The 27,006-nt window shown below is 37.9% G+C and overlaps 1 protein-coding gene across 2 annotated transcripts in view; it reads right to left on the bottom strand.

The window, feature by feature from the left end:
- Nucleotides 1-8,806: 8,806 nt before the first annotated feature.
- Nucleotides 8,807-27,006, bottom strand: part of CLVS2 (clavesin 2) — a 59,549-nt gene continuing 41,349 nt past the window's right edge. For both annotated transcript variants that reach the window (XM_070417591.1, XM_070417592.1), the window contains 3 exons: nt 21,998-22,108; nt 16,124-16,344; nt 8,807-9,241 (listed from right to left, as the gene is read on the bottom strand). In XM_070417591.1, the coding sequence (XP_070273692.1) occupies nt 9,154-9,241; nt 16,124-16,344; nt 21,998-22,108 (420 nt within the window). In that variant the 3' untranslated portion in view covers nt 8,807-9,153. The remainder of the gene's footprint in view (nt 9,242-16,123; nt 16,345-21,997; nt 22,109-27,006) is intronic.

Genomic DNA, 27,006 nt, shown 5'->3' with positions numbered 1-27,006 from the left:
GTGTAAAGTTCACATTCTATTAGGGGAAAATGTATAAAATAAACAAAATAAATAAGCTATGTGGTGTATTAGAAGGTGATAAAAGCTATGGAGGAAAAATAGAACAGAAAAGGAAAATATAAAAAACCGATATAGCCATGTATTTTAAATAGGGAAATCTAGAGAGTTCTAAGGTGATATTTGAGCAAAGATCTGAAGAAGATGAAGAAATAAGTCAAGAGGATATCGGGGGAAAGAGACAGAAGGAGCAAAAGTGCAAGTTCTGATGTGGAGGGATGCTCAGTGAGTTCCAGGAATAGCAAGGATGACAGTTTGGCAAGAGAATAAAGGGAAAACGTTTTTTAAGAGATTATCTAAATAGGGTGGCGAAGGCCTGGGGCAGAGGTGGCCTAGAAGGGGTCAATGAGGGGGGAAAGGGGACATATGTAATACTTCCAACAATAAAGATTTTTAAAAAGTGAGATGATTTAAGTAGAGTCAGGGGTGAGGAGGTGTATTATTTAGGACTTTAGAAGCAAGAAATTAAAGTATTTAATAATTACGTTTGCATTGTACAGGCAAAAGGGCCAACTCGATAAAAAATATGCTATTCTGCTATACTGGTGCTTACTAACTTCCTATCAGCCCTCCTCCTACCCCATTATAAGGGCTTTGGTTGGTCCTCTGGCTGCAGATTTTGAGGAGTGAAATCATCTAAGTTCACTCTTGCTAACATGTTGTAACTTGACCCTAGGGACCAAGGGCCAAAGCAAGGAGACTAGTTTTCAAATTAAAATATTCCAGATGGAGAATGTTAAAGTCTTGCTCCAGAAGATAGTGTGAAAGAAGTGGTCAGAGTATAAATATACATACTTTGAAGAAGAGCCAACAGGATCAGCTAGTTGATTGGATGTGATTTTGAGACTAGAGAGAAAGAGAAGATGACTCCAAAGGTTTAAGCCCTAGACCAGGGGTGGGCAACCCCTGGCACATGTGCCAAACATGGCACGCCAGTAACTTTTGCTGGCACCCGAAACCGTCTCTTATAATCCTCCATTTACAATTTGTTTCTTAATATCGGCTTTTTTATTTTTCAGATAAATTCAGTGTAGGTGCACTTTAGATAAATAAATAATTTTACATAACAAGTTATTTTAAAGACCATAGACATGGATTGACGAGAGAGGGGAAGAGCAATTTCTATGCCTCTGCCTTAACTCTCCCTGCCTTCCTAGATCCGACCAGTGTTTTGGTTTCATCCACATACGTTTGTGAATCTTTGTTCTCAGTGATGAATTTTGTTAAGTCTCGTAATAGGAGTAGCCTGATGGATGAAAGTAGTAGCTCGTGCATATCTCTGAAGGTCACGAAATATAAACCTGATGTAAAATCTCTGTCATCAGTGATGTAGTAGCAAAAGTCCCACTGATAATATCAAACGGAGTCATAAAGTTTTCTGTCGGACTATCAGTGTACATGTATACATTAAAAAATAAATGTATTTTTCATCATCATATACTGTGTTTTTGTCGCTCGAATTAATTTTATTATTTCTTCAAGGTTCTTCACATACGTACACCTTAAGAGATATCAAGTAGGCGTAACATGTTCTCAAAAAATTAGGGTTGGCACGCAGAAGAATTTTGAGTCAGAGATTTTGCTGGTTTTGGCACGGACTCACAAAAAGGTTGCCCACCCCTGCCCTAGACACTTGAAGGTTAGAGTTGACAGTGAGATGGGAAAGCTAAAGAGGAGGCAGGTTGAGGGTGAAGGAAGAAAAGTTTGGTTTTGTAAATGTTGAATGTAAAATGTCTATTAGACATCAAAATAAAAATATTTAGATATATGAATTCAAATAAAAAGGTATTACCAGTCTTTTCTATGAATCCCATATGCAAAAAACATTTAATAACTTTCTGGTACCAAATCCTGTCATTATGTATTTTTTTTAATTTTTAGGTTAGAATTTATAAATCAGCATGCAAATATTTTAATACTAGCCAACAGAGTGAATTGTGTTTATATGCATATAATATAGTGTTTTTTTCTTAAAAGGCAACAAAGTGTTTATGGTTTCTGTCTGGTACCTTTATGATTCCAAATAGAAAAAAAAAGGGAAGAAGAGAGCAAGCTTATTTTTATTTTTAGAGAGGCGATGCTCCGAGACAAGGATTTTTCATGATGTTGCTGTGTGAAGACAGACCATCACATCCTCATGGACTCTTTTCATTGGCCAAGTATTTAACTCTTGATAACAGAAACCCATGGTTTTTTAAAAATAATTTTCTATATTTATAATTAATAATACTATTTCAGAGGGGAAGGGTGGAAAGAGATTAACCAAAGAATGTATAGGCATATATGCATAACCCATGGACACAGACAATAGTGCAGTGAAGTACTGGGAAGGAGACAGGAGCTGGGTGTAGGGGGTCAATGGAGGAAAAAGGGGAATACCTGTAATAAATAAAGATAAATTAAAAATATAATACACTATAATGTCCTTTTTAGTGACAAGAAGTGAAAGACCATATCTCTGGCTTTTCATGCATGCTCTGGTGATCCTGGGTTTATTTTCCCTCAGGATGCTTATGTAGTCGCTGCTAGAAACGTGGGCTCCTCCTGACATGGCTTTAGGAAGGGGTGGCAATGACGATTCTTGTTTACTTCAAAAACTTTGTATGGGAAAACCATCTGCGTCTGAGCCAAAGAAAGTCTATTGTAGAGGGTTCTAGTTAAGTGACTCTTTACCCTCGTTAGATTATATTTTTTCATCCATAGGTAAGATAAATGAGAAAAACAATAGATATAATACATATTTATTGAGTGAGCATTTTTTCTTCCAGTCAGGTGAATATTTTTATTTTACATAATATTTTGAACTGGGATTCTTTTAAATAAGATTTATTGAAACCAATGCTTTCATGTAATTCAAATTTCTGAATGTATCACTTGTCTAATCCAATAATTTTATGAAGTGTGGAAATAATATTTTGTTTACTGCCGAACCGGTTTGGCTCAGTGGATAGAGCGTTGGCCTGCGGACTGAAGGGTCCCAGGTTCGATTCCGGTCAAGGGCATGTACCTTGGTTGCGGGCACATCTCCAGTAGGGGGCGTGCAGGAGGCAGCTGATCGATCTCTCTCATTGATGTTTCTAGCTCTCTGTCCCTCTCCCTTCTTCTCTGTGAAAAATCAATAAAATATTTTAAAAAAAGAAAAAGAAATGAACTATTAAAAATATATATATTTTTTGTTTACTGATCATTCTCGTTGCTATATGCAACTTAAAAGTTAATTTACTTCCTTTGTCAAACGAGCTTTGAAAGCTTGTCTAGAATACTGAAAATATCATCTTGATAAAATGAACTGTGCTTTCCCCTTTAAGCCCCACGCATTCAAATATTGGAAAATGTAGTGTATCCTCATCTAAAAAGCTATCTACAATTTCTCTCATAACAAAGTTATTGTTGTCCATTTTAGGAATATCCATTTCACAGATGCAGCAGATCCAGTACTACCAAATTGAGCATTCACCAGATGCAAAATAAATGCTTTTTTAAAGCAGATGTGTACTTCTTTAAAACTTATATTACACTACTTATGATAATGTGTGGAAATAAACATGTTCCTCAAAAGTCAGACATATTTGAGCTAAATAGCACTGTGCTCAATATTCTTATCTAAGACTTGAATAATTACTTCTTAGACATCTTATTTTTTTCTGAAAGTTTTAAAAACAAAAACTACTTGATCTTTGGAATTTTGCTTATCTTTTAAACAAACATAAAAATTGAAAAACTGGATTAGAAACAAAATGCTTTGCACCTCTGTTATTTATAAACCCATTTTATATAGTTTATTGCAATTTTTCAAAATAGTTGAGGATTGATTCACTCTTAAAAGTTTTAAAATTTATCTCACTATTCATCTATGTCCCTCTCATTTACCACAAGAAATAATTTTGACAGAATAAATGAATTGAAATCATTAAGGACAAAAATATTTGAATTGAAACTAAGTCAAATACTGACCAAACACCTTCTAAATGCCCTTTATGTACTATGAAAGTGCATTTTAAGTCCTATACTTATATGGTTCCTAAATATTTTTTTTAAATTTCAACAGTACCACTTGCATTCCTCCTTCTATGAAAAATAGCACAAGTTGGGTGTTTAAATCCACACAACTGCTATTTTACATTGTTTCCTACGGGCCAGGAGAATAAATTTCTACACTGAACACAGAAGACACTTCATAGTATTATCTCCACATGTGGGATTAATCTATGGATGTTTACAAAATAACTTGATTTCATGAAAGAAAATTATATTTTCTACGTCATTAAGGTCATAATATAATAATGTTTCAAGGCCAAACGTCCTTTTGTATTTTTACTGATTTGCCGGATTTCAAAAAGTAAGTAGTGTTGAATCATTTCAATAACAGATTAGAAAGCAGATTTTTCAACCCAAACCAAATACTTTTCATGAAGATAATTATACACCATGAATATTTAGTCAATTGCCTACTTTTGTTACAATATATTACCTGCCATTCTTACATGGTCTAATGGTCTCATAAATTTAAAATCCACCACCATTTTTAGGCTATATCTCTATTTAGTACATATAACATGGAATATATGCCTATTTGCTTATTGATGTAAACAAATATAAATACCATATCCCAAAGTACAAATACCATGCCAGAGCTCTGCTCATTTTATTTTGTGTGTTGAAAATCATCCCGAAGTATCCTCATGTATGATGGCAATTTTTCAAGTAATTACATTAATACACACAAAATAAGAAGCAAAGAGATAAATTATTAACCAGACCAATTAGACATTTAGATAAAACATCAGAAGAGTGCATAGTCTCTCAGCAGGTTTTCCTGATATAACTTTTCTAAAGGCCCATGGACATGTGCATAACCTTTATGTTGTTTCTAGAAGAAAATGCAGTCTGTCCCTGAAGTCACACTGCCATGAGTCTAAGGGTTTCTTTTTGTGAAGAGAAATATGTTCCCAGATGTCTGAAACAACTTTCCATTTTCTTGATGCATGAGAGACATTTCTGTTCCCTCAGGAATATTACAGATACTTCAAATGTTTAATTTAACAATGTGACCTAGTTTACAATATTGAGAACCTAGATGTTTGGTTTTCCTGCTTATGAATATATGAATTTTCAGTACTGTAAAGTAAACAAGCACTTTATATGAAAAGACTTAAGGAATGTCTTTGCCTACAGTTATGCAAACTATGACGGAAATAGAAGAACTAGTGCATGCCTACTTCAAAAACTTGCTTGCAAACTCTATTTAATACTTGTATATTGTTTTAGCATAGTGCCAGGTTTGTCAGTAACATGTATTCAAGTTACCGTATTGGACTTACACAATGACGACTTATGCTGTACGGGAATGCTCCCAGCAAGGCCTCAAATATTCTTCTTCAAATGATATCTACGTTTTGCCCTTACCATATTTACTTTTCGGAAGAGAGTACAAATAGAATCCATATTCTAGTATCACTGCTTTATCCCATTTTTAAAGAGGCACTTATTAATATTTCTTAGAGTATCTTTTCATGGTAATTTCTTCCTTTTAAAATGTCAGTCAAAAATGTGTGCAACTATCACTGACAACATAGTGATATTTATTTAAAGGAGCTTTGAAAGTAGCTGCTCCTGAAACATCAAGAGAAAAAAATAAGAGAGAATATACAAGAATATACAAGAATACAAGATAGAGCAGGTGGGGTAGGAGAAATGAACAACTGGCCTATTCCAAATCAAATGTGATAATTCTTTGATGTTTACATATTTTTAGAAAGAAGATACCTAAAAAAAAAAAAAAAAGTATAGCTCTCAAAATAGAGACAAATTCATTAGGGCAAATAGTCTAATGTTTGTGTGTCCGTGTGTGTGAGTGGGAGCATAGTACTATCACAATTAAATTGAAATATAGGGTTGCTTCTTTGCTAAGTTATGTAACAACAGATACAACTACAAGACAGAAAATCACATGGCAGGAGAGGGAAAATCCTAAACAATGCTAGTAAGCTGAGGGGAAATTTTATAAAGTTGGCCAAATATCCCTTAACTATGCAGCTTCTAACACATTCCTGGAAAATGAGTTACAGACTGAACTAGATCTAGCTAGTTCAAAAGGCATCATTGTTGTAATTTTTTTCATTCATTTTAAAATATATTATACAATCCAGCCAATCCTCAATTGCTCATTTGAAGAAGAGCAGATGAGCAGCCATGCCTCTGCAGAATTTCCAAGCGTAGGGCAGGGAGACAGTGTGAATGATACTTGTAATTAGACTAGAGGCCTGTTGCACGAAAAGATTATTGCAATAGGCCTTCCCTTCCCCTGGCTGCCAGCACCGGTTTTCCTCCAGCACCTGGGACCCAGGCCTTCGCTCCAGCCGGAGCCGCCTTCAGCCTTCGCTCCGCCACTTTGCGCCTACATATGCAAATTAACCGCCATCTTTGTTGGCAGTTAATTTGCGTATCTCAGTGATTAGCCAATGGGAGGCGTAGCGAAGGTACAGTCAATTACCATGTTTGTCTATTATTAGATAGGATAGGTATATACCTAAAAAATATGCCTTCTGACTTATTTTCGTATGATACCAGTCCAGTGATAGGGGAAAGGAACTGGCTATGCCAATTGATACCTGAAGCTGGTAGAATTCTGCAAATTGGCAATAAATGAGAAGAGAAATGAATGGGAATGAAAAGTTCACTGCCTTCTGTACTTAGTTTGTTTCTACTTTATTCCAATGCATCATGTTGCCTAACACTTGCTTATCCTATATAATAAAAGGCTAATATGCAAATCAACCAAATGACAGAACCACTGGTCACTATGATGTGAACTGACCAGCAGGGGGCAAACACTCAACGCAGGAGCTGCCCCCTGGTAGTCAGTGCACTCACTCCCACAGGGGGAGTGCTGCTCAGCCAGAAGCCGGGCTCATGGCTGGCGAGTGCAGCGGCAGTGGCAGGAGCCTCTCCCGCCTCCACAGCAGTGCTAAGGATGTCCAACTGACCGACTCGGCCTGCTCCCGCGGGGCTAAAGCCATCAGTCAGACATCCCCCGAGGGCTCCCAGACTGTGAGATGGCACAGGCCGGGCTGAGGGACCCCTCCCCCAAGTGTATGAATTTTATGCACCGGGCCTCTAGTATAGTATATAAAGTTCAAGGCTGTAAAATGTATGTCAGGTTAGAAAACGGTAAGAACACCAAGGTCAGGGTTCTTAAAAAGATAAGAGTTGCTGCAGCTTTCTATCCCCAATTCATTCCCATCTCTATGGTATTTATCGGTGGAGCAGAGTACCTACCAGTCATTACCCTTCCACACTTGACTGGAGGTTGGCATTTTTAAGGGATCTTTCATTTATGTATATTTATGTATGTTTACAAATATTAGACTGTCCACTGGTGATACTGCAGATTGATGTACTGATCTTGATTTTAAGATTATTGACTGTAGAATTATAACTGAAAAATTTTAAGTTTTTAGTGAAAAAGTATGTAAAGGCTGCTACATGACTTTATTTCTGTTGGTTTCCAAGAGTTCCTTGAAATATTTTTCTTTCAAGAGGATATTTTAATGGTGAGTTCTCAATCTCAAAAATTACCACTCTGAAGAGGTGGTAAAATTTTTGCTTTTTTCACACTGGAATTTGAAATTTAAAGTAAGATTTTTAAAATGTGCTATAATTGCAGAATTTTTATGAAATAAAAACGTTCAGTAACATAAGGATTCCAAATCTATATTTAAAGTATAATATGCTATCTCAGATGCCCTCATATGCTTCCATTATGTCTTCTGGATGCAATGTGTTCTTTCAATCTTTTCTGAAAAGAAAATGTGTACTTATAGGATCATTAGGATAATTAACTTGAAATTGAGAAAAACTGTATGTAGCACTGTTGATCACTTGATACTGCCTACACTAAGTTGAGACCTATTGTTTTGAAAAATGCATTTCACTAAAATGGCACAAATTGAACAGTACATTATAAATTAAGTTAGAATTCCCTTAAATAGGTTCACTAAAAGTCTGTTTCACTATACCTCATTTTCATTAACTTTAGAAGTAGTTTTCCAGAGTTAGCATCTCATGTAATATCTATACCATCTCTAAGACCATTGAATATGGATGATTTATTTCATAAGCCTGTCACATCAAGGATTTATTAGAGCTCAGTAAAAATATATATATATGTTTGTGAATATACATTTTTGACCCAGTGCAAAATAATTGAAAATTAGCCCCTTATCTGTATGTAGGAACTTTTATGTTCAAAATTACCAGTCAAAACACTATGTATGAGTTCTCTTTCTCTTTGTCAAAGAATTTTGAGGGGAAAATGTTCTTAAAATAAATCAGGCAGGGATTCAATGGGGGTGGGGAGTGTCTTGAATAAAGGATACATTGTGAAGACAGCATTTTTTTAAAAGATCCACTCTCAGAATTCCACATCTTACTTTGGGGAACATATTCTTTTACAAGACTCCAGGAATTAAACAATATGTAAGAGTTTAAGTGTTCAATTTACCAGATTATCCGCCATTCCTTGTCTCCAAAATGCAAGGCCAGTGATAGTCACTAGAACACATTTTCTGTAAACTGAAAATCACTAGACAGGAAATACATTTATCATAATAATTTCCTATAGTCATCTAGTTCCTTGTGCCCATTAAAAGTACATTTGAATATGACAGAGTTTCAGATAAAAACAATGAAACATCACAATGAGAGTTGAAATATGGCTTCATAGGAATCAGGGCTTCATTTAATTAGCTTTGATTATGTATGTGTCTTTTATTTTTGTAATAGTTCACATCACCGGCATGAACTCATGGGCCAAACTTTTCCAATTTTAGTTATTACCAAAATTTACAAACTTGACATAAAGATTACATTGTATTTACAAAGAACTTGGCACTTACAGAATAAATTATTCACTTTTTAATCCAGACTAGGGCCCCCATGGTTCAGGCAAAGGGGAAAGCCTGATGCCTTATTATATAGTATGCTACAGAGACAAGAATAAATAAGTTTCCAGCTGGTAATTCCTCCACAGTGCTGTCCCTGTTGCTGAAAACAAGTACCTTTCATTTCTAATCCATGGAGAGTGTAGAGCAGGTATCAGTCCAGAGAGAGCAAAGGTTGCATGTTTTCTTCCTCATTTTTATCCATGCGTTTTAGGACTGTAGGATCCACTACTGATTGGGATCTGGAAATGATAAAGCCAATGTTAGTGAGCTATCACCAAATAATCACATTCTCTTGTCTGTCTTTTCTCCATGATTGCTGCTCTCACTGAATCGGATTATCTCCCTTTTCATCAAGGGATTTATAAGCTGAGAATGCTGCACATGCAGAGAGAGAGACACTTTCGGTGGGGTTTTTGCATCCGAGAAAACAATCCCCTCTGGCCTCTAAATGGAATACTCAACAGCAAAGGATCCTAAGTACACAATAATAGGCTTAAGTTCTTTTTTAAAAAATATATTTTTATTGAAGTCAGAGAGGAAGGGAGAGGGAGAGAGAGAAATATCAATGATAAGACAGAATTATTGTTCAGCTGCCTCCTGCATGCTCCCCACTGAGAATTGAGCCCACAACCCAGGCATGTGCCCTGACCAAGAATCAAACTGTGACCTCCTGGTTCATAGGTAAATGCTCAACCTCTAAGCCACACTGGCTGGCCGAGCAATAAGGTTAAGTTCTTTGAGACTGGGACTTTCTACTGTAAGACAGATGTACTAGTATTCCAAATGGGAAATTATTACAGTAAAATTATTGTTATGAGACCTAAACTAAAAATGATAGGAGCCTTGAGTCCTGTCTTAAAGAGTTCTTCGAAACACATTCAACTTAAATGTGCATGTTTGAACCAACACTTTTTATTTTTCATGATCACATCAGGAAAAAAGTCAAAATTTGAATGTGAGTTTTGTTCAGTCTCCCACTAGACTATTTGAATAAAATCAATCTTATTCTTGAAATTTTGTGAAATGTTTTAAGACTTTTAAGAAGTTAAAACCCCGGAGGCTTGGTGAAAATGACGAAGGGATTAGGAAGTACAAACTGGCAGTTAGAACAGAGTCACAGGGATGTAAAGTACAGCATTGAAAATATAGTCAACAATAGTCAATATATAGTCAACAATAGTCAATATATAGGCAATATATGTGGTGTCAGGTGGGTGCAACACTTATCGGGGGGATTGCTTTGTAAGTTATACAAGTGTCTAACTTGCTTATGTAGTACATAAAGCATTTAAATTTTTTTTAATTTAAGTTAAAACCCCTTTTGTCTCGACAGCAGCTCTTTATGACTAGCAAAGCAAATACTTTGAAAACCCCTTCCACAGGCCTTTGATAGCAGGTGGGAATTATATATTAGGAAACAACATAAAACGGGCAAGGAGGAGAGTTAATGAGACATGCTACTGTTGGGGCAGGAAGCTGCCATCGGAATAGCTCCGGCATTAAGGAAGCAGCTGCCCTTTTACAATTCTCCGCGGTAATGAATTTTCCCCCTGCTGCTGCATTCCAGCCAACTGGCTAGTGCCTCTTAGCAGACCTCATTAACTTTCAAACAGAACGACTAGAAGCTAAACTACAACTGCACATGCTAATGAAAAAGAAAAGCAATGGAACTAATTATCAAAGCAAAAATAATTACAGGATTAACGGATAAAGTCAGTCCTTCACTTAAATAAACTTAAATTCCTTTCTAAAGAGAGAATGAAAGGAAGGTGGGAATAGTAACACAGGGAGGTTTTAGTTCATAATTCATTTTTACTGTTTTATCTCAATGCTAGGCATTAGATGCCTAGGTCAGAAAGGAAACTGACCGAAGTTGAATGTGTATCTATGGGGAGAGCAGGATAGAAGGGGACCCAGAGGGAGGGAAGGTAACAATAATAATTTCTCTTGGAAAAAGTACAATGAAATACACTTTAATATTTAGCAATCAGACCTTTAAAACTGTTTTTCTTAGACAACTAAAAAATTGGTTTCCCAAGATGACTACACTAAAGTATTAGCTTGATACTGGTACCCACTGCACTCCTATATATTCCATGAGCAGGGACCTTATCAGTGTCTCTCCTGATGCAAACACAATGTGTTCCACAGGCTGTTACACAGTAGGATCTCAAGGTTTTAACTTCTACTCAATAAATAGTTTCCATACTGAAAAAAATCAGTATTAAGCATTCAAAATGAATAGCAATTTATCCTGTGGAGAAATTCTTAACAGAAAATGTATTTTTAAATTCTCATAAAGTGAAGTCTATTGTTTAAATGTTGAGGTCTAGCTAATAATATTCAAGGAGTACGCACCAAAGCTCTTCAGACAGTGCAAAGGACACAACTTCAGCATTTGCCAAAATGTTTTGTGAAAACACACATCACACACACACACACACACACACACACAATCTTTTGAATCTTTATGGTCCTTGCCTATTTTTAAAAAATATTAGAGGATATGATGACTTTAATAACATTTGAAATTATAGTGGGCTATACTATCTGGGATTAAGTTCCTAGCTTCCTTTCATCATGCACTACAGATGTAAGAATGGCCCCACGTGTGCAACTATTCCTTAATAAAACAAGCCAGGCAGAAACCATTTCCGATTCAGATGATTAAGATTTTGGGGGTGTTTAATTGCCACAAATGTACTGTTATTTTAATCCAACAAAATTGCTATTGTTATTGTAGTTCTTTTATACAAAACAAAGGGTTATTTGTGCAGGATCATCACAGTTAATGAATTGGTCTGTTTCAGCTGCAATAGAGGGCGTTGTCCATCATGAAGTCATAGGACATCTCAACAGTCTCAACACAGCCTCTACTGTCTTTGCCATAACTTTTATTTTTTACTAAAACAAATAATTTAAATTTAATTATCCAGGTAACGCTCATTCATTTATTATGCACCTACTATAGCAATATTATACTATACCTTAGTGTTTAAGAGGCTAGATTTTGAACAGAAGGGATTCCAGTTCTGCTATTTGCTATCTCTGTGACTGTTGGAAAGCTACTTAAACTTCCTAAAAGTTTGTTCTCTTACCTATAAAATGGGGAACATAGCACCTACATCATACAGATGTACTGAGGATCAAATGCAATAATTCATGCGTAAACCCCAGCACAAATACTGGCAGACAGCACATGGTAGCAGTCAAGGAAATGACGTATGGAATACTATTGCCTGTGTTCCCATATTAGCATCACTACTTTGTAGCTATGTGACATGGGGAAGTTACTTACCTTCTCTGTATTGGGTCTCCTCATTAATAAGTTTGGACTACTACTACCTAGTTGTTTAGAGAAACAAAGGGGTCAATATATATATTAAAAAAAACATTAGTTAGGTTTTGGCATGTAGTAGCAATAGATGTTAAATATTATTCAATAAAACTGAAAGTCATATTTGCATAACAGTATTGTTGCTCACTGAAATTGTTATGTGCCAGGCACTATCCTAGGTATTAGAGATATGAGGTCAAAGACACTTGCCCAGTTTAAGGCACCCACAATCTACTGAACTTTGTGTCTTTTCACGTGACTATATTATTCCTCCACAATTCTACACAGGGGGACAAGTCTTCTTCCTACACACCTAGCTAAATTCACCCCACGGAAGAATTATCTACAACTCTTTGGTGAAGGAATGATTTTTCTTTCCCTCTCTGAGTATGGCATAAATCTGAAAAAGAAAATAGAGAAGTGGGGAACTGCCATTTCCTGAGATGGAGAAGATGAGAGTCAGGTAAAATAACTTTCTTAATCTCATTCTTTCAGACATTTTCAAATAGAGCAATAAGAGCTTCATATGATACAAAGCCTATACCAAACAAAGCATGTCTAAAAAACATAAGCAGCCCACATCAGAAGCAAGAAACTCCAGGGCTGGGAGGTTGATGTGCTGTGAGCCAAGTGTGCAGGGAACAAAATGGCCTAATTAATTGGAGAAAAAAAAATCAGGATCCATAAAGACTTCAAAAGGTGGCTAGACTGAGCCAAATCTAACAAGATGGTATCATCGATTAAAGTAATGTGCTTGGAGGAAAAAGCTATACTTAGAAATAGAGAATTATGAGTTGGAAAGAGACTTACTAGTTTTAGGCAGTACAATATGAGTCAGCAATGTGCTCTGGCTTCCTGAACAAAACAACAACAGAAACAAAGGAGGCCAATGAGGTCCACACTGCAAAGCCAGAATTCTGAAACCTCAGTGCAAGCAGTAACAGTGTCAGATGTTACCTGTTCAGTTCTCAACATGGCACTTAACAGGGGCCATTGACAGACAGTAGAGGACTCCTTCATTTCTCAGCTTGTACCTTGTGAGCACCCTGTGTGCCAGGCCCTACTCCAGGTACTGGGGATGCAGAAGAGAACAGGGTAAACAAAAACACTGAAGTCTCCATGAAGCTTACACTGGGGGTTGGGTATAAAATTAAATAAAATAAGGCACTTTCACGGACTGGTAAATGCTATGGAAAAAAATAAATAAAGGAGGTGACTAGAATGAGGAAGAAGTAGAACTGATTAGGACCTGGTGATTGAGAAAGATCAAAAGACCTCTTCAGCAGATGACCTTTGACTGGGCCAGCCATTGGACAATGTAGGAAAAGAGCATTCCAACAGAGGTGACAAGTATAAAGAACCATTGATAGGAACAAGATGCAGAGGCTGAAGGAGGATAAAAAAGGACGTTGTGTCTGAAAGGTAGGAGAGGAAAGAAAAGGTAGACAAACAGAAAAGAGAGGTAGGCCGGATCAGATCATGTAGCACCATGTCAGCCCCAATACAGAGTTGATCTTATATTGTATAATCAGCAGACATTAAAAAGTTAAAGCAGAGAAGTGAAATGCTCTGATTTTGAGCAGAGTACAGCTAAGGTCTTGGAGGTTATCGAGAGAAATGTGCTCAGAGGAGAGGATTACGTTAGTTAATATTTCTTTAAGTCATGGAAGGAAAAGCTTAAAGAAATGAGCATTGCTAGTTGGCCAAAGAAACGACCTATGTCAGTTGTCTTTGAATCTTTATATAGCTCAGTTCTACAGTGAGGGTTCTCTGTGTCACGCTGTCATGGGAGGGAAGACAAAGTTCATGTCAACAACATAGAAGACTTTACACCTCATGGATTGGAACCCCTGTTTCACTGCATATAGACTACGTAACTTTGGAGATACAATTACAGTATGTGTTTGACAGGGAGGCAATGAGGATCAAACGAATGTTACACACAAAAAAGCACCTAGTAAGGGCCTAATTCATGAGAAGTATATAGTAAACAGTAGATTGCAACAACTAATATTAAGATTATTATTTTAGCCTGGCCAGCGTGGCTCGGTGGTTGAGTGTCAACCTATGAACCAAGAGGTCATTATTTGATTTCCGGTCATGGCACATGTCCAGGTTGTGGGCTCAATCCCCAGTAGGGGGCGTGTAGGAGGCAGTCAATCAGTGATTCTCCCTCGTCACTGATGTTTCTCTCTCTCCCTTTCTCTCTGAAATTAATAAAAATGTATATTTAAAAAAGATTATCTTATAAGAAGAAACCAGACATTTTGAGGCAATGGCTTTTAAATATTTTTATTTTAGAAAGCTGTTTGGAGAATTTGATGAAATATATACCTTAAAAATGTACCATATATATTCACACCTTTTCATACACAGCTTTGAAGACAACTTTTAGTACTTAATAAACCCCTTTAAGAGCCCATCTGTGAACCCCATTGGTTAGGACATAGAACTCAAATTAAGAACTCCTGTTTTGAGAAAAAGGAGTTGAGAAGCCTACACTTGTTTTAAACATAAACTTTATGCTTAGTGGAGAAATTAAAGCAGGAGATGTCATTGGCCTTTTCATTCTCTCCAAGGAGAGGTAGAGCAGCCTAGGGAGAGGAAGACATCACATACACACACACACACACACACACACACACACACACACACACCTACAGTAGTAACAGCAAAAAAAGAGACCAGCTCAGAGAACAGAAATGTCACTGCATGAGTCAAAGCAATGACAGAAGGACCATAAGGCTTTCATCAGGGAAGGATGCAAGACAGTGTTTGGGATGACATGTAAGATGCTCTTGGGTCCTGCCTGAGCTAAGTGAGGAGAGACTTGCAAGAGCTGTGGTTCCTTTTTTTCTATGATGGGAAATGAACTAATAATAATACTTGTTACATTTTTCACATGAACCCTGGGCTGGTGTGGCCTGGGGAAACCTGGAAATTAGATACCTTCTATGTGCTACAGAATGCAAACTCAGTTATACATCTGTGCATGTCTGGCAACTCCCCCACCCTCCATTGCTGGATGTACACTTTATCCACATTAGATCCAAAACACCTAGGAACATGCCTATTACAGATCATGTGTTCAATAAATATGTATTGATTGAAAGAAAATAGTCATGGGAATACTGTGAGAGTTAAAGCAGGGAGTCTGACTCAACAGTGAATTTTATAAAGATTAAAGCTGTATGGAAGTAGAATGTTTTGCCCCGGGAATGGCTAGACCTTTGAACAGAAACCTGGCAGAAATATTGTAAAGAGAACATCGCTTTGAATATTAGAGTTTGAAGGGAGGGTGTGTGTGTGTGTGTGTGTGTGTGTGTGTGTGTGTGTGTGAGAGAGAGAGAGAGAGAGAGAGAGAGAGAGAGAGAGAGAGAGAGTTTGCTATGGATCCCTTTCTTCAAATGAAATCTTACACAGAAGTCTAATAAACTACTTAGAAAGAAGGACTCATTTTCATTGCAATGGAAATGGGTACCGTCCCTGCCCCACTTGCCTGGCCTGAGAAACCCAACCAGAACCCTGAAGTGCAATTTGAAAAATCACTGGATTTGGTGGCTTCTTAGGGCCCTGCTAGATTGTCTGTGAATCTTCAACAACACTGAGTTCAGGTCAGCTCAAATGACTATCTTTGACTCAAAATTCCTAGACATCCAACCATGGGGGCGTAAAATGCTTTAAAATCTCACCAAATATTGCCTTCAAAAATATAAAACCTGGAGTTAGACCTGGGCTGCCTCTGCCCTGACCCTAGCCAACTTCCCAGGTGCCTCCCGCATACCTCTTCATGGACTTGGGGGAGAGCTCCTTTTCTGCTTCTTTCACAGGCATGCTGTAGGGGTCCACGTTGTACTCGCTGTCATCGTCATACTCGTGGTCGAGCAGTGTTCTTGCCCATGTTCCCATGTCATAAGGGGGCAGCATTCCTCCAAACTCAGAGGGCAGGATCTCAGGGTGAATTAGTTGGTGTAGACTATTGAGGTTGTTGCCATGCAAAAATATCTACAAACACAAGAAGAGAGGTGGGGGAAAACACACAGAGGAGAATCAATATTACCCAAATGCTGTGGGGAGGGAGGAACAAGAGCAAGAGCAGAAGCAAGAGTTTTCTATGCCCATTAAAATAGTTAAGCCCTTTACCCACTCCGTGAAACAGGCAGGCTGGCACTGTCATCCTCGTATTTCATATAAAAATTCTGAGGTTAGGGAACTTTAAGTAGCTTCTAGAAGGTCTGCTAGTTATTGGTTTAAAGAGCTGGAATCAGAATTTGGTTTTCTGCTTCGTAGCCAGGTTCATTAGAAGAATCTAATGTGCGTGTTGATCTGTACATCATTCTGATGTTATTTGTGCAAAGCTGATGATGTGCATAATGAATGCTATTAAAACAGATTCTTCTCAGAAGGGACTCATCAACTGCAAAGCCCATCCAAGTTATTGAGCCCCAAAGCTGTCACTGGTATGGCCTTCTCTTTATCATCCGTAAAATGAGAACACTGTAACCACTAAATTACCGCTTTGTAATGCAAAGTATGTGATGTAAATAAAAGATTAGCATCATCATAATGAAAGGTTAAGCGAAGGTTCATGTCCCAAAGGACTTATGTTCTACAGTGTTTTCACCATCTTCTCTACTCAAGATTTCCATGTTGACTGTTCAAATAGAAAATGAAGTAATGGATTCAAAATGTAAAGCTGTATGCATATATTAATTATGGATAATACTGTCTACATAGAGCTTTTTTTTTGTTAAACTGAAAAATTATTCAAGCTACAGACTCAAGATCTGTTTCCCCATAAATTGCTACCTCTTTTCTTTCATTCCAATCTCAAAACTGCAAATCAGTCTTCTCAGATAAAACACTGTCATCTCGTATAAAGTTATATAATATTTATTTAAGAAGTATAATTTATAAATGACAGAAATGATTTCATACTTCAGGTTCAAGGTGAATAGGCTAACACATTTGTCTTCGTTTTTCATACTTTTAGAATCTATTGAAGTTAATATGTAGGAAAACAAAGACTAGTCTATAATATCAACTAAAATAAAAGGATGGGTGTCACCAATCAACAAGTGATTTCAATAGTGAAAGCAGAGAAGAGCAAGTCACTGGCCAAAATAGGCAGAAAAAACAGCTGCCTGGAATATGTGATGCAGGACCTGCGGAGGTGGAAGATGTCATCTGTTCCAAGTACATCAAATTAATTGCAAACTTTATACTTTCCCACTCCTATTTGCAGAGCACAACAGCCCAGGAAACACACATACACACACACTGCTAGGTTCTTCTCATTGGAAATTAAAGGAATTTTTCCTTGGAAAGTTAAGCTCTAGCATCTGAAACCCTTATTTTATTAGGTATATAACCTTTAGTTTATCAGGTGCAATACTTCATGTAAGAAACCTTCTCTTTCAAGTCATGCAAGACGTATGGTAAGAAATCCTTGGGAAAATCAATGTCATCCAGCACACTACTTCCTCCCTTTTCACTGACACTCTGTTACCTCCTCTCTCAACACCGCTTTCAGCTTTGGCCTTGTTTCCTCTTTCACTGAAAAAATAGGGCAACCAGATGATACCCACCCACCAGCATCTGTGCCCATATGCTTTGCCGTTGTTCCTAGTACAATGAAGGATAAACTTTACAAAGGCCAACTTCTCCACCTGTGTACTAGAATTCATCCTTTCTCTTCTACTCAATTATACTTCCTAAGCAATTCTGTCTCTCTCGCATCATCAAATTTCCTCACTCTACTGGCTCTTTCCCATCAGAGAACAAGCATGCCAACTCTTCTATTCCCCTATCTATACAGATACATAAAACCTCTCTTGGACCTACTTCAGCCTCCAGTTATTATCCTATTTCTCTCCTTCGTTTATTGCAAAACATATAAAAAAATTGTCTATATTTATTGTTCAAATATTCTCTCATTTTCCCTGAATCCAATGAAAATAGATTTTGCCTTCCAGCACAGTAAATTGCTCTTGTCAAGATTCTTTTCACTGCTAAATTCATTGTCCAATTCTCAGTCCTTATTTTTCTTGAACTCTCAGCACTGGGTATAGTAGATGATGCTCCTCATGAAAACATTTGTATTCAGGATCTTTTGATTTTCTCCTACATCGATCGATGTTTTTTGTGTTTTTTTTTTAGTCTCTTTTGCTGATTCTTCCTCAATTACCCCAACATCTTAATGCCAGAGAGCTCCAGGGTTCCATTCTTGAATTTATTCTCTTCTCTAACTGTACTCACTCCTTGGTGATTTTATTCACTCTCATGGCTTTAAATATTGTCCACACACGGAAAGTCCATATATTAAATCCAGACCTCCAACTTCTATTTTATTTTCTTAACCTGTGGCATTAAAGAAAATGTGCTAGGTGACTGAAGCGGAAAGGAGGGTGGAATAATTTTGAAATTTAACAAGGAAGAGAAGAGTGAGTCCACCATATATTTGTCAGCTCTTGGGGAGGAGCAAGACCACCGCCATGGACTAGCTGAAGAGTGCACTCAGGTAGTGGGTTGAAGCCCAGCCATTGGCTGCCAGTTCCAGCAAAGATGCTCTTTTTTTCCGGGAGCATCTTGAGAGCAGAAGGAGGCCTTCATTCAAGAAACTAATACCGGCTCAAACAATGAAGATGTCCGAAGTTGTCATGACAGCTAAGAAGTTCATGTTTCTGCATGAAACATTCCTGGTATTGCTGAGAGTTTGAAAAGGGACCCCCTATAACACCTAAGGTGGGTGGTTATTCCTTCCCATCAATAGAGTATGTTGGAGACTCAAAGTCACTTCATTTAATTTAAGAAAATGAAGAACCAGGTGTTTGTGCACTGGTGGGGGGCACCTGAAGTAATATTGTGATGTTGAATTCGTTGGAGCATCAGCAAGGAATTATAATCGTTTTGCATTGTACATTGATGACACAAATAAAAATCAAAGGTGCTTTAACCTATAATTACTTTCTCATATGAAAAATTCCAAGTCAAGGACAGTTTTCATTAAAATGCTGAAGTTCAGATATTTCACTTCCATGTGGAATAATGCTAGAAATGCATCTGTACAGGCATTGTTGGAATTGTCAGGTTCAATCTAATAACCTCAAAACCTGAAGCTTTCTTGGTTTTCTACACATGATCCTCTTCAGTCCTTTTCAACAGAACAGTCATGTTAAGATCATAGCAGAACAACCACCCCTATACTCAAAGTCTTCCAAATCCTACTCATTTCACTCTGACTGAAAGTCTGGATCCTTGTAGCAGTGTCCAAGGCCCGATATGACCCAGCACACCATAATCCCTCCTACCCAGTCCTCCACTTCCCTTTCCTCCCAAAATAATCCATTATGCTCCAGCCCTCCTGGCCTCCTCGCTGTTTCTTATATAAACCAGGAGTATCTCTACCTAAGGACCTTTGTATTTGTTATTCCCTCTACCTGGAACAGCATTCTGGGCAAACGCACACATTCAACTCTACTACATCCTAGCAGTGATTTAGAGCAAATTGCTTACCCATCTAGCCTAGTTTTTTCTCTATAAAAGGAGAAAACAATAAGCCTTGCTTTGAGAATTAAATGAGTTAACATATGTAAGGAATTTAAAACAAGCTGTGGCAGAGTGACTGCCACAAGAGCCTTCACTAGTATAATTTGCACTGAAAGCTCCAGCAGGTGTTTGGGATCACCTGATTATCCTTTCATAACATTTGCAAGTGTTATTTGTGAGACCCATCAATCCATTTTTCTAAATTCTAAAATGTAAATTAATCTGAGACCCAGTGGTAGAAACAATTCCCAATATCCATTATAATTGTTTACTGAATTCTTCCTCCTAAACTACTGGGATATTTTCAACAAATTCATAAACAGAAAATACTCTATCACTGATGTTTGATCCAAACATATATTTAACAATTTTTTCTCATTCCCACTCCTATGACACTGAAGTCACTGAAGTGCCTTCTCGTTCACCGAGGAACATGGAAAATTATCTTCCCTTTGGATTTAGAGCTATATTTTATTATGGAACTAATCATCTGAAAGTTGGTCACAGCACAATGGTAAAAATAGCTCTAACTATGGAGCTATCTTGATTCAAATATTGCTGTACCACTTCACAGCTGTATAAATGACTAAGCTAGTTACTTATCCATCCTAAGACTTACTTCCTTTGCTCTGAAATAGGACATAATGCTTACTAAGCTTACTTTCAGAGATGTTTGGAGGATAAAATAAAATAATGCCCATTAAAATGCATTTTTAAAATCAATATTATTAATTAATTAGAGGCCCAGTACATGGATTTGTGCACCGGTGGGGGGGCGTGGCCTGCGGGTATCGGCCCTCTGTGGGAGTGCCACTCATCCCGGTCAGCCAAGCGGCGCCCCCACTGTGGTAGTGCACTGACCACTGGGGGCAGCTCCTATGTTGAGCGCCTGCCCACTGGTGGTCAGTGTGCATCATAGCGACTGGTCGACAGGTCGTTCTGGTCATTCCGCTGTTGGGTCGCTGGGCTTTTATATGTATAGAAGACTAGAGGCCCAGTGCATGAATTCATCCAGTGTGTGAATTCATGCATGAGGCGGGGGGGGGGGGGGGGGGGGGGTTGGGGGCAGGGCCGGCTGGGGGAGGGGCCACAGGCAGTTGGCCGGCCCGTCCCCTGGTCAAACTCCTGGTCGAGAGGACAATTTGCATATTAGCCTTTTATTATATAGGATAATAAAATGTGTTCCTCCTTTACCATGTGCCATGCGCCGTGCTAAATGCTTTCTATAAATTATCTCATTCTCAGAAAAATAATTTTGTTGTATGTACTTTCAATATCCTCATTATTAGATGAAACCAAATCTAAGAACTCAAGTAACTTATAATTTAAGGGGATATTAATATTTCTACAAATTAGAAATTGTAGAAATATTCTTTCTGAAGTGTGTGATTGATCATGACAATTACCGCAAAATCATATTAACTACCACAAAATTCACTATATGCAATGCAATATATATTGTGAAATAACTAACTCCACTTATCAATTTATAAAATTATAGCTTTTGTCTAGGCCTACTTGATATTAACTATACCAATAACTATATAGTAACATGGCTTTTTTTTCTTTACTTTTAAACTGAGGCATTAATATATAATGAATGTGCTAAAATGCTCTCCAAATTTGTGGAAAAATAGGAGAGCTGGTTTGAAATATTTCTCTCACAGATAAACTGTTCAGAATTAATCACATGACTTTGAGAATTATAAAATGTCTTGTACAGTGGGGCCTTGACTTACGAGTTTAATTCGTTCCGTGACGGAGCTCGTAACTCAAATTACTCATATGTCAAATCAAAAAGTGAACGAGTGAGACATGATGCTGGGCTGATGTTGTGGCGTTCACTGTGACGTTCGCTGCGCCAACTAGCAGTGGGGTATCTGAAGCTGACTTGTAACCCGAATTTTAGCTCGCAACTCAAAGCAAAAAATCTGCTGAGAGATGACTGGTATCTCGAAAAACTCGTTAGGACACTCGTAAGTCAAGGCCCCACTGTATATTGAAGTTATATACAATATACAAGCATATTTACGATACTATTATGTACACAGTGTGCAACATAACTCATTGAATGAAGCAGGTGAAATTATATAAAGACAGAAACAAATACCCTTTTCCGTGTCTTCTCCTTTAGGAAAGGCCGGATTACAGTATACAGGGCGTGGATATACCACGGCTGGTTGACAAAATGAATTCCTCCGAATCGGGCTGGGAAACTGTCCTAGAGGAACATGAGGGAAAGAAAATCCAACATGCTTTAATATCTGGTGAAGGTTTGGAGAAGGTCATATGATAGACAAATTTTTTACTCCACACACTTAAATGAGATTATCTGTAGTTAGGAGAAGAAGGGAAGATATTTGTCACATTAAACACTAACTTTCATACAAAAGCAAATTCTTTGCAAGAATAGATTATTGATAAGAACTTCAGCATGTTTAATAATGTCATATATTAAGCCTGCAAATTGCCAACAGCCATTATAGGTCAAGAAACATAAATAAAAGACATTAGAAATTTGTCAAATATGAACCTATGATAGATAAGTGTTTCAATTAAATTATTATATTTATATTAAAGTGTATTTAAATTAAAATGGTTTATTAAATTTCACTGCAGTCATCTATAATGTGAACACTGTCAGATATCAAGACTCATTTTATTCTCTTTCTCTTATCAACTTTATAATAAACATTCTCCTTTCCTTATTTCAATTGTTAATAAGAGGAAATGCACTTAAGCTAAATAAACACCTAGAATTGTAGTGTAAGGAATTTGGAGATGGATTCTGCCAGATTAAATAAAAATCGAAACCCTCTGAGCTCGCCTCACCGTTGGAAATGGGGCTCTCATAAGGCCAGCCTCTGCTTTGGCGAGAACTCACCCGTGTAAGGTTTGCATCTGAAGTCCCAAAGCCATTCCACAGCAGGAAGGGAGAACTGAATTAACTGCAACATTTGACAGTGCTATGGATTCCACATAAACAGACCTGATTCTTGCGACTAGTTCAGAACGCCACACTGAATTGACTATTGATGTCTATTTTTAGAAAAACTATACCACCACAAATGTCTCTCAAGTGACACCATCATAATTGGCATTCTTCTGGATTCTCCTTATAGCATTAACGGAAACAAAAGTAAAGAAACTGAAACAATTGTACATGTATTTTGTAAAATTAAATGCTCCTTGAACAAGATTCAAAAGATTAAAAAACATGCATAATATAACCCCATTAATATATGTTGTTTGAGGGGACACTTATGGGCATTAGTAATTAATTAGTGTTTTGCATACTGATTTTTCAGAGCCCATGAGCATTTTTGCAAACTAATCTCTGTCTCTGAGAATAACACACTATAAAAAACCCACATGACTTCAAACAATAAATAAATTAGAATAGCTAAAGGTAAAATGTGATTCCTTTTATGTCAATGTCATCACTTCTTTCATAAATTTGTAGTTTCAATCATCAAAAGGTTATTATAATGGAAATAAACGAATCAGGAAGAAATGCAGACAAGTATGTTTCGAAGTTATGACATTCTTATATATGAAAAGAAGATAACTAATGTATATAAAATAAAAAGAATGCCAAGATAAACACCCATGTGCCCTCCACTCAGCAAATCATTGGTAATCTTGAAGTTCACTGTGTTCATAATCTTTCACCCTCCCCCACATTTTTAAATTTCACATTATATTTCAAATATAAGAATTTCCCTGGCTTACATTTTATAAATATTATAAAAACATAAATATTATATTTATTCTATATTTTATGTATTTTAATATTTTTCCTACATATATATATGTACTCCTAAAATGTACTAAGTACTTAGACTTCATAAAATCATCATCATAGTGGGTGTATTCTTCTGTTGTCATATCACATTGTTTTTGAGGTTCATTGTATTGATGTTTATACATGTTGTGCGTAGCTAGAGTTCATTGTCACTGTTGTATAGCATACCATTATATGATACAACACAGTTCACTTATTTTTCTTCTCTCCATGAAAAGAAAATTCTTTGCCAAATGTCTGCCATCACCAGAAATGCTGCCCTGCAGATTCCCTTCAGAATGTCCACCCCACTGCGATCCCTAAAGCAGTATGCTTCTAACACATACTCCTGAACGGGCATCTGATCTCTAAAGCAGAACTGAATGAACACCAGCTCTCAAGTTATTAAGCCAAAAGTCTTAGTTCAGTGGCTTTTAAACTTTGAGAATCATGTCCAGGTCATTTTTCTTCTATCCTGAAAAGATGAATATGCACACATATACACATAACTCACACAAGATGTCATGGGGTCTCCTGACTCATCTTTAGATACAGGACAACATGATCAGATCATATTTGAGATAGGGTGAAAGAGAAGGAAAACACTGATTTGAAAACAACTACATCTTGGTTAAAATTCTGACTTAATGCCACCTCTCAGGCATCAGAGGCCAAAACAAGGACATAATCCTTATTTCCTTCTGCTCACTGTGATACTTCTCATTTCCTTTCTCTCTCTTCTCCTGTGGTATGGCCACATACTTATATTATACCTTTTATAGTTGTCCCACAGCCCTTGGATACTTTCTTCTGAGTTCTTTTTTGTTTGTTTTTTTTGTGTGTTTTTTTTGCTTTTTCAGCTTTTATTATCTTTGCTTTTCAGTGTGTGTGTGTGGGGGGTGGTTCCATTGATATACCCTCAAGCTTAGAGAGTCTTTCCTCAGCCATGTCTAGCCGATTAATAAGGCCATCAAAGGCATTCCTCATTTCTGTTACAGTGTTTGTGGTCTCTGGCATTTCTTTTTAGGATTTTTATCTTTGCTTACATTTCCATCTGTTCTTGCATGCTGTCTTCTTTATCCAGCAGAGCCCTTGGCATAGTCATCAGGTTGTTTTTAATTCCTGGCCTGAGAGTTCCAACATCCCTGCCATGTCTGGCTCTGACATTTTCACTATCTCTTCCAATTGTGTTATTTTGCCTGTTTTTTAGTATGCCTCACAATTTTTTCCTCATTAGCTGGGCATGCTGTACCCGGCCTAAAGGAACTGTTGTAAGGAGGCCTTTAGTAAGGTGGTGATCAGGTGTGGGAAGAAGGGAAAGCATTTGATAGTCTAAGATAGGTCTTACTCTATTAGTGAACCTGTGCCTCTAGAGCAGCCGTGGGCAAACTACGGCCCGCAAGCCGAATCCGGCCCGTTTGAAATGAATAAAACTAAAAAAAAAAAAGGCCGTACCCTTTTATGTAATGATGTTTACTTTGAATTTATATTAGTTCACACAAACACTCCACCCATGCTTTTGTTCCAGCCTTCCGGTCCAGTTTAGGAACCCATTGTGGCCCTCGAGTCAAAAAGTTTGCCCACCCCTGGTCTAGACTTTGAACACACAAGTGTTTCAGATCTTTCTCTCCCCTTAGGTGGAGCAGGTAGCCTGGAGTGAGTATTTCCCTACCCCCAGATCAGGAAAGCTCTCAAATATCCCAGCAGGTTGGGCTCTGTTAACCAGCTTCTCCTGAGGGCAAACGTTAAGAACAGAGTGCTCTAGCATATTTCAAAATGTGTCCTTTGACTCTTTCCCTGACAGAAATGCGGCAAGATTTTTTTCCTCCACTATTCACTGTCAGAACATCGTTGGCTCCTGGAGGTGCAGAGGACTCCCCCCCACTGCCCACCCCACCCCTCGATGACTAAGCACCACCCGGAGCTTTTATCTGTCAGGCTCGTTCACAGTGACCCTCCAGCATTGTCAACTACAGTGCAGGTTGTCCTACCCCAGCGCTGGCTCCCACGGATTCCCCTCCTGTATTAGCCTCTCTCTTCAATCTTGATGGTAGTGGTTTGCCCTGCATGCTTACTTCTCTTATGGATCTAGAAAGAGTGGTTGGTTTTTCAGTTTGTTCAGTTTTTCACTCATTGTTCGGACAGAGTGGCAGCTTCCAAGCTTCTTACAAGTGGAACTGGAAACCTGAGTCTCATCCCCTCATTTTGATCACATCCAAACTCCTGCAATATTTATGCCCCCACCTCCTAGTGGCTACATATTTTTATATCTACTCTCCATGGTGCCAATGTGACCACAGAAAAACTGCTCTCTTGGTTTGGAGGTCGCAACCCTGCAGATGTGACCCAGAGGTCAAGACCCTGCAGCCTCCACCCTATTACTGCTGCTGTCCTAGAGGCCTCTCACCCTCCAGAGTGGCACCGAGACAGTGGAAGATGGGTTCAGACACTGGTGCAAACCCCTCCGGAGCTTGCAGCAGGAAGGTGACTGCCGGTGCCCTTTGTCCTTTAAATCTTACTCAAAGGCATCTCATTGACATAACCCTCCCCTTCAGAATCCCAGCAGTAAGATTTGTTTAGTCCTTATCTTCTGCCCTATTGGGTCATGCATGAGGTGGGTGGAAATGAAGACCAAGGAGTCCAAGTCTAATAGTGGAGGCTGACAAAGAGATGATTTCAGGGTAATATGGCAACGACAGTGATGGACTTAGGCACTGTGCTGGGGATGGCAGGCTTTTATGGGAGAGCAGTGGGTTAAAAAGTAGAGAACAGAACAAAAAGAGCTTCCTGGAGAGGATATTGCCTGAATAGGTCTTAAGGAATTAGCAAGAGTAGATCAGACAAAAAAAGGAGGGAAGGCCATGGCAGGCCTATGGGAGAGAACAAAGCCAACAAACTATAAGACAGCACGTGAACATGAGTAGAAGTGAAAGGATGGAGGGAGGTGAGACGGTGCTAAGCAGGGGAATGGAGGTTGTCAGAGTCCTCTCCTGACTTTCATTTCTGCCATTCTTACAATAAGGTTTTAAGCACTAACTCTCTGTGGTAAATCCATTTTTTCTTGAACCAACCATCTTGTGCACCAGATTGTGCCTGACTCGTCTTTACATTCACAGCATTTCAAAAATGTGTGTGTGTGTGTGTGTGTGCGTGTGTGTGTGTGCCATGATGAAACTAGATGAGTTTTTATTGAATGGAGTGGATTCTGATATTTACATTTTAAGCAAACTAGTTTTCTGCACGACAATTTCCTTATCTGAAAAGTGGGAACAACATTTAATAGAACTGCTAGTGGTTAACTATAGGGGCTATCATTGAACACACCTCCTAGATAC

This window comes from Myotis yumanensis, unplaced genomic scaffold (genome assembly GCF_028538775.1).
Source record: "Myotis yumanensis isolate MYYU_CA2020_CCGP unplaced genomic scaffold, mMyoYum1.0.hap1 SCAF_6, whole genome shotgun sequence".
In the NCBI taxonomy this organism is placed as follows: Eukaryota; Metazoa; Chordata; class Mammalia; order Chiroptera; family Vespertilionidae; genus Myotis; species Myotis yumanensis.
The sequence above is the reverse complement of the archived record's forward strand: the minus strand, read 5'-3'. Positions and strand labels throughout refer to the sequence as shown.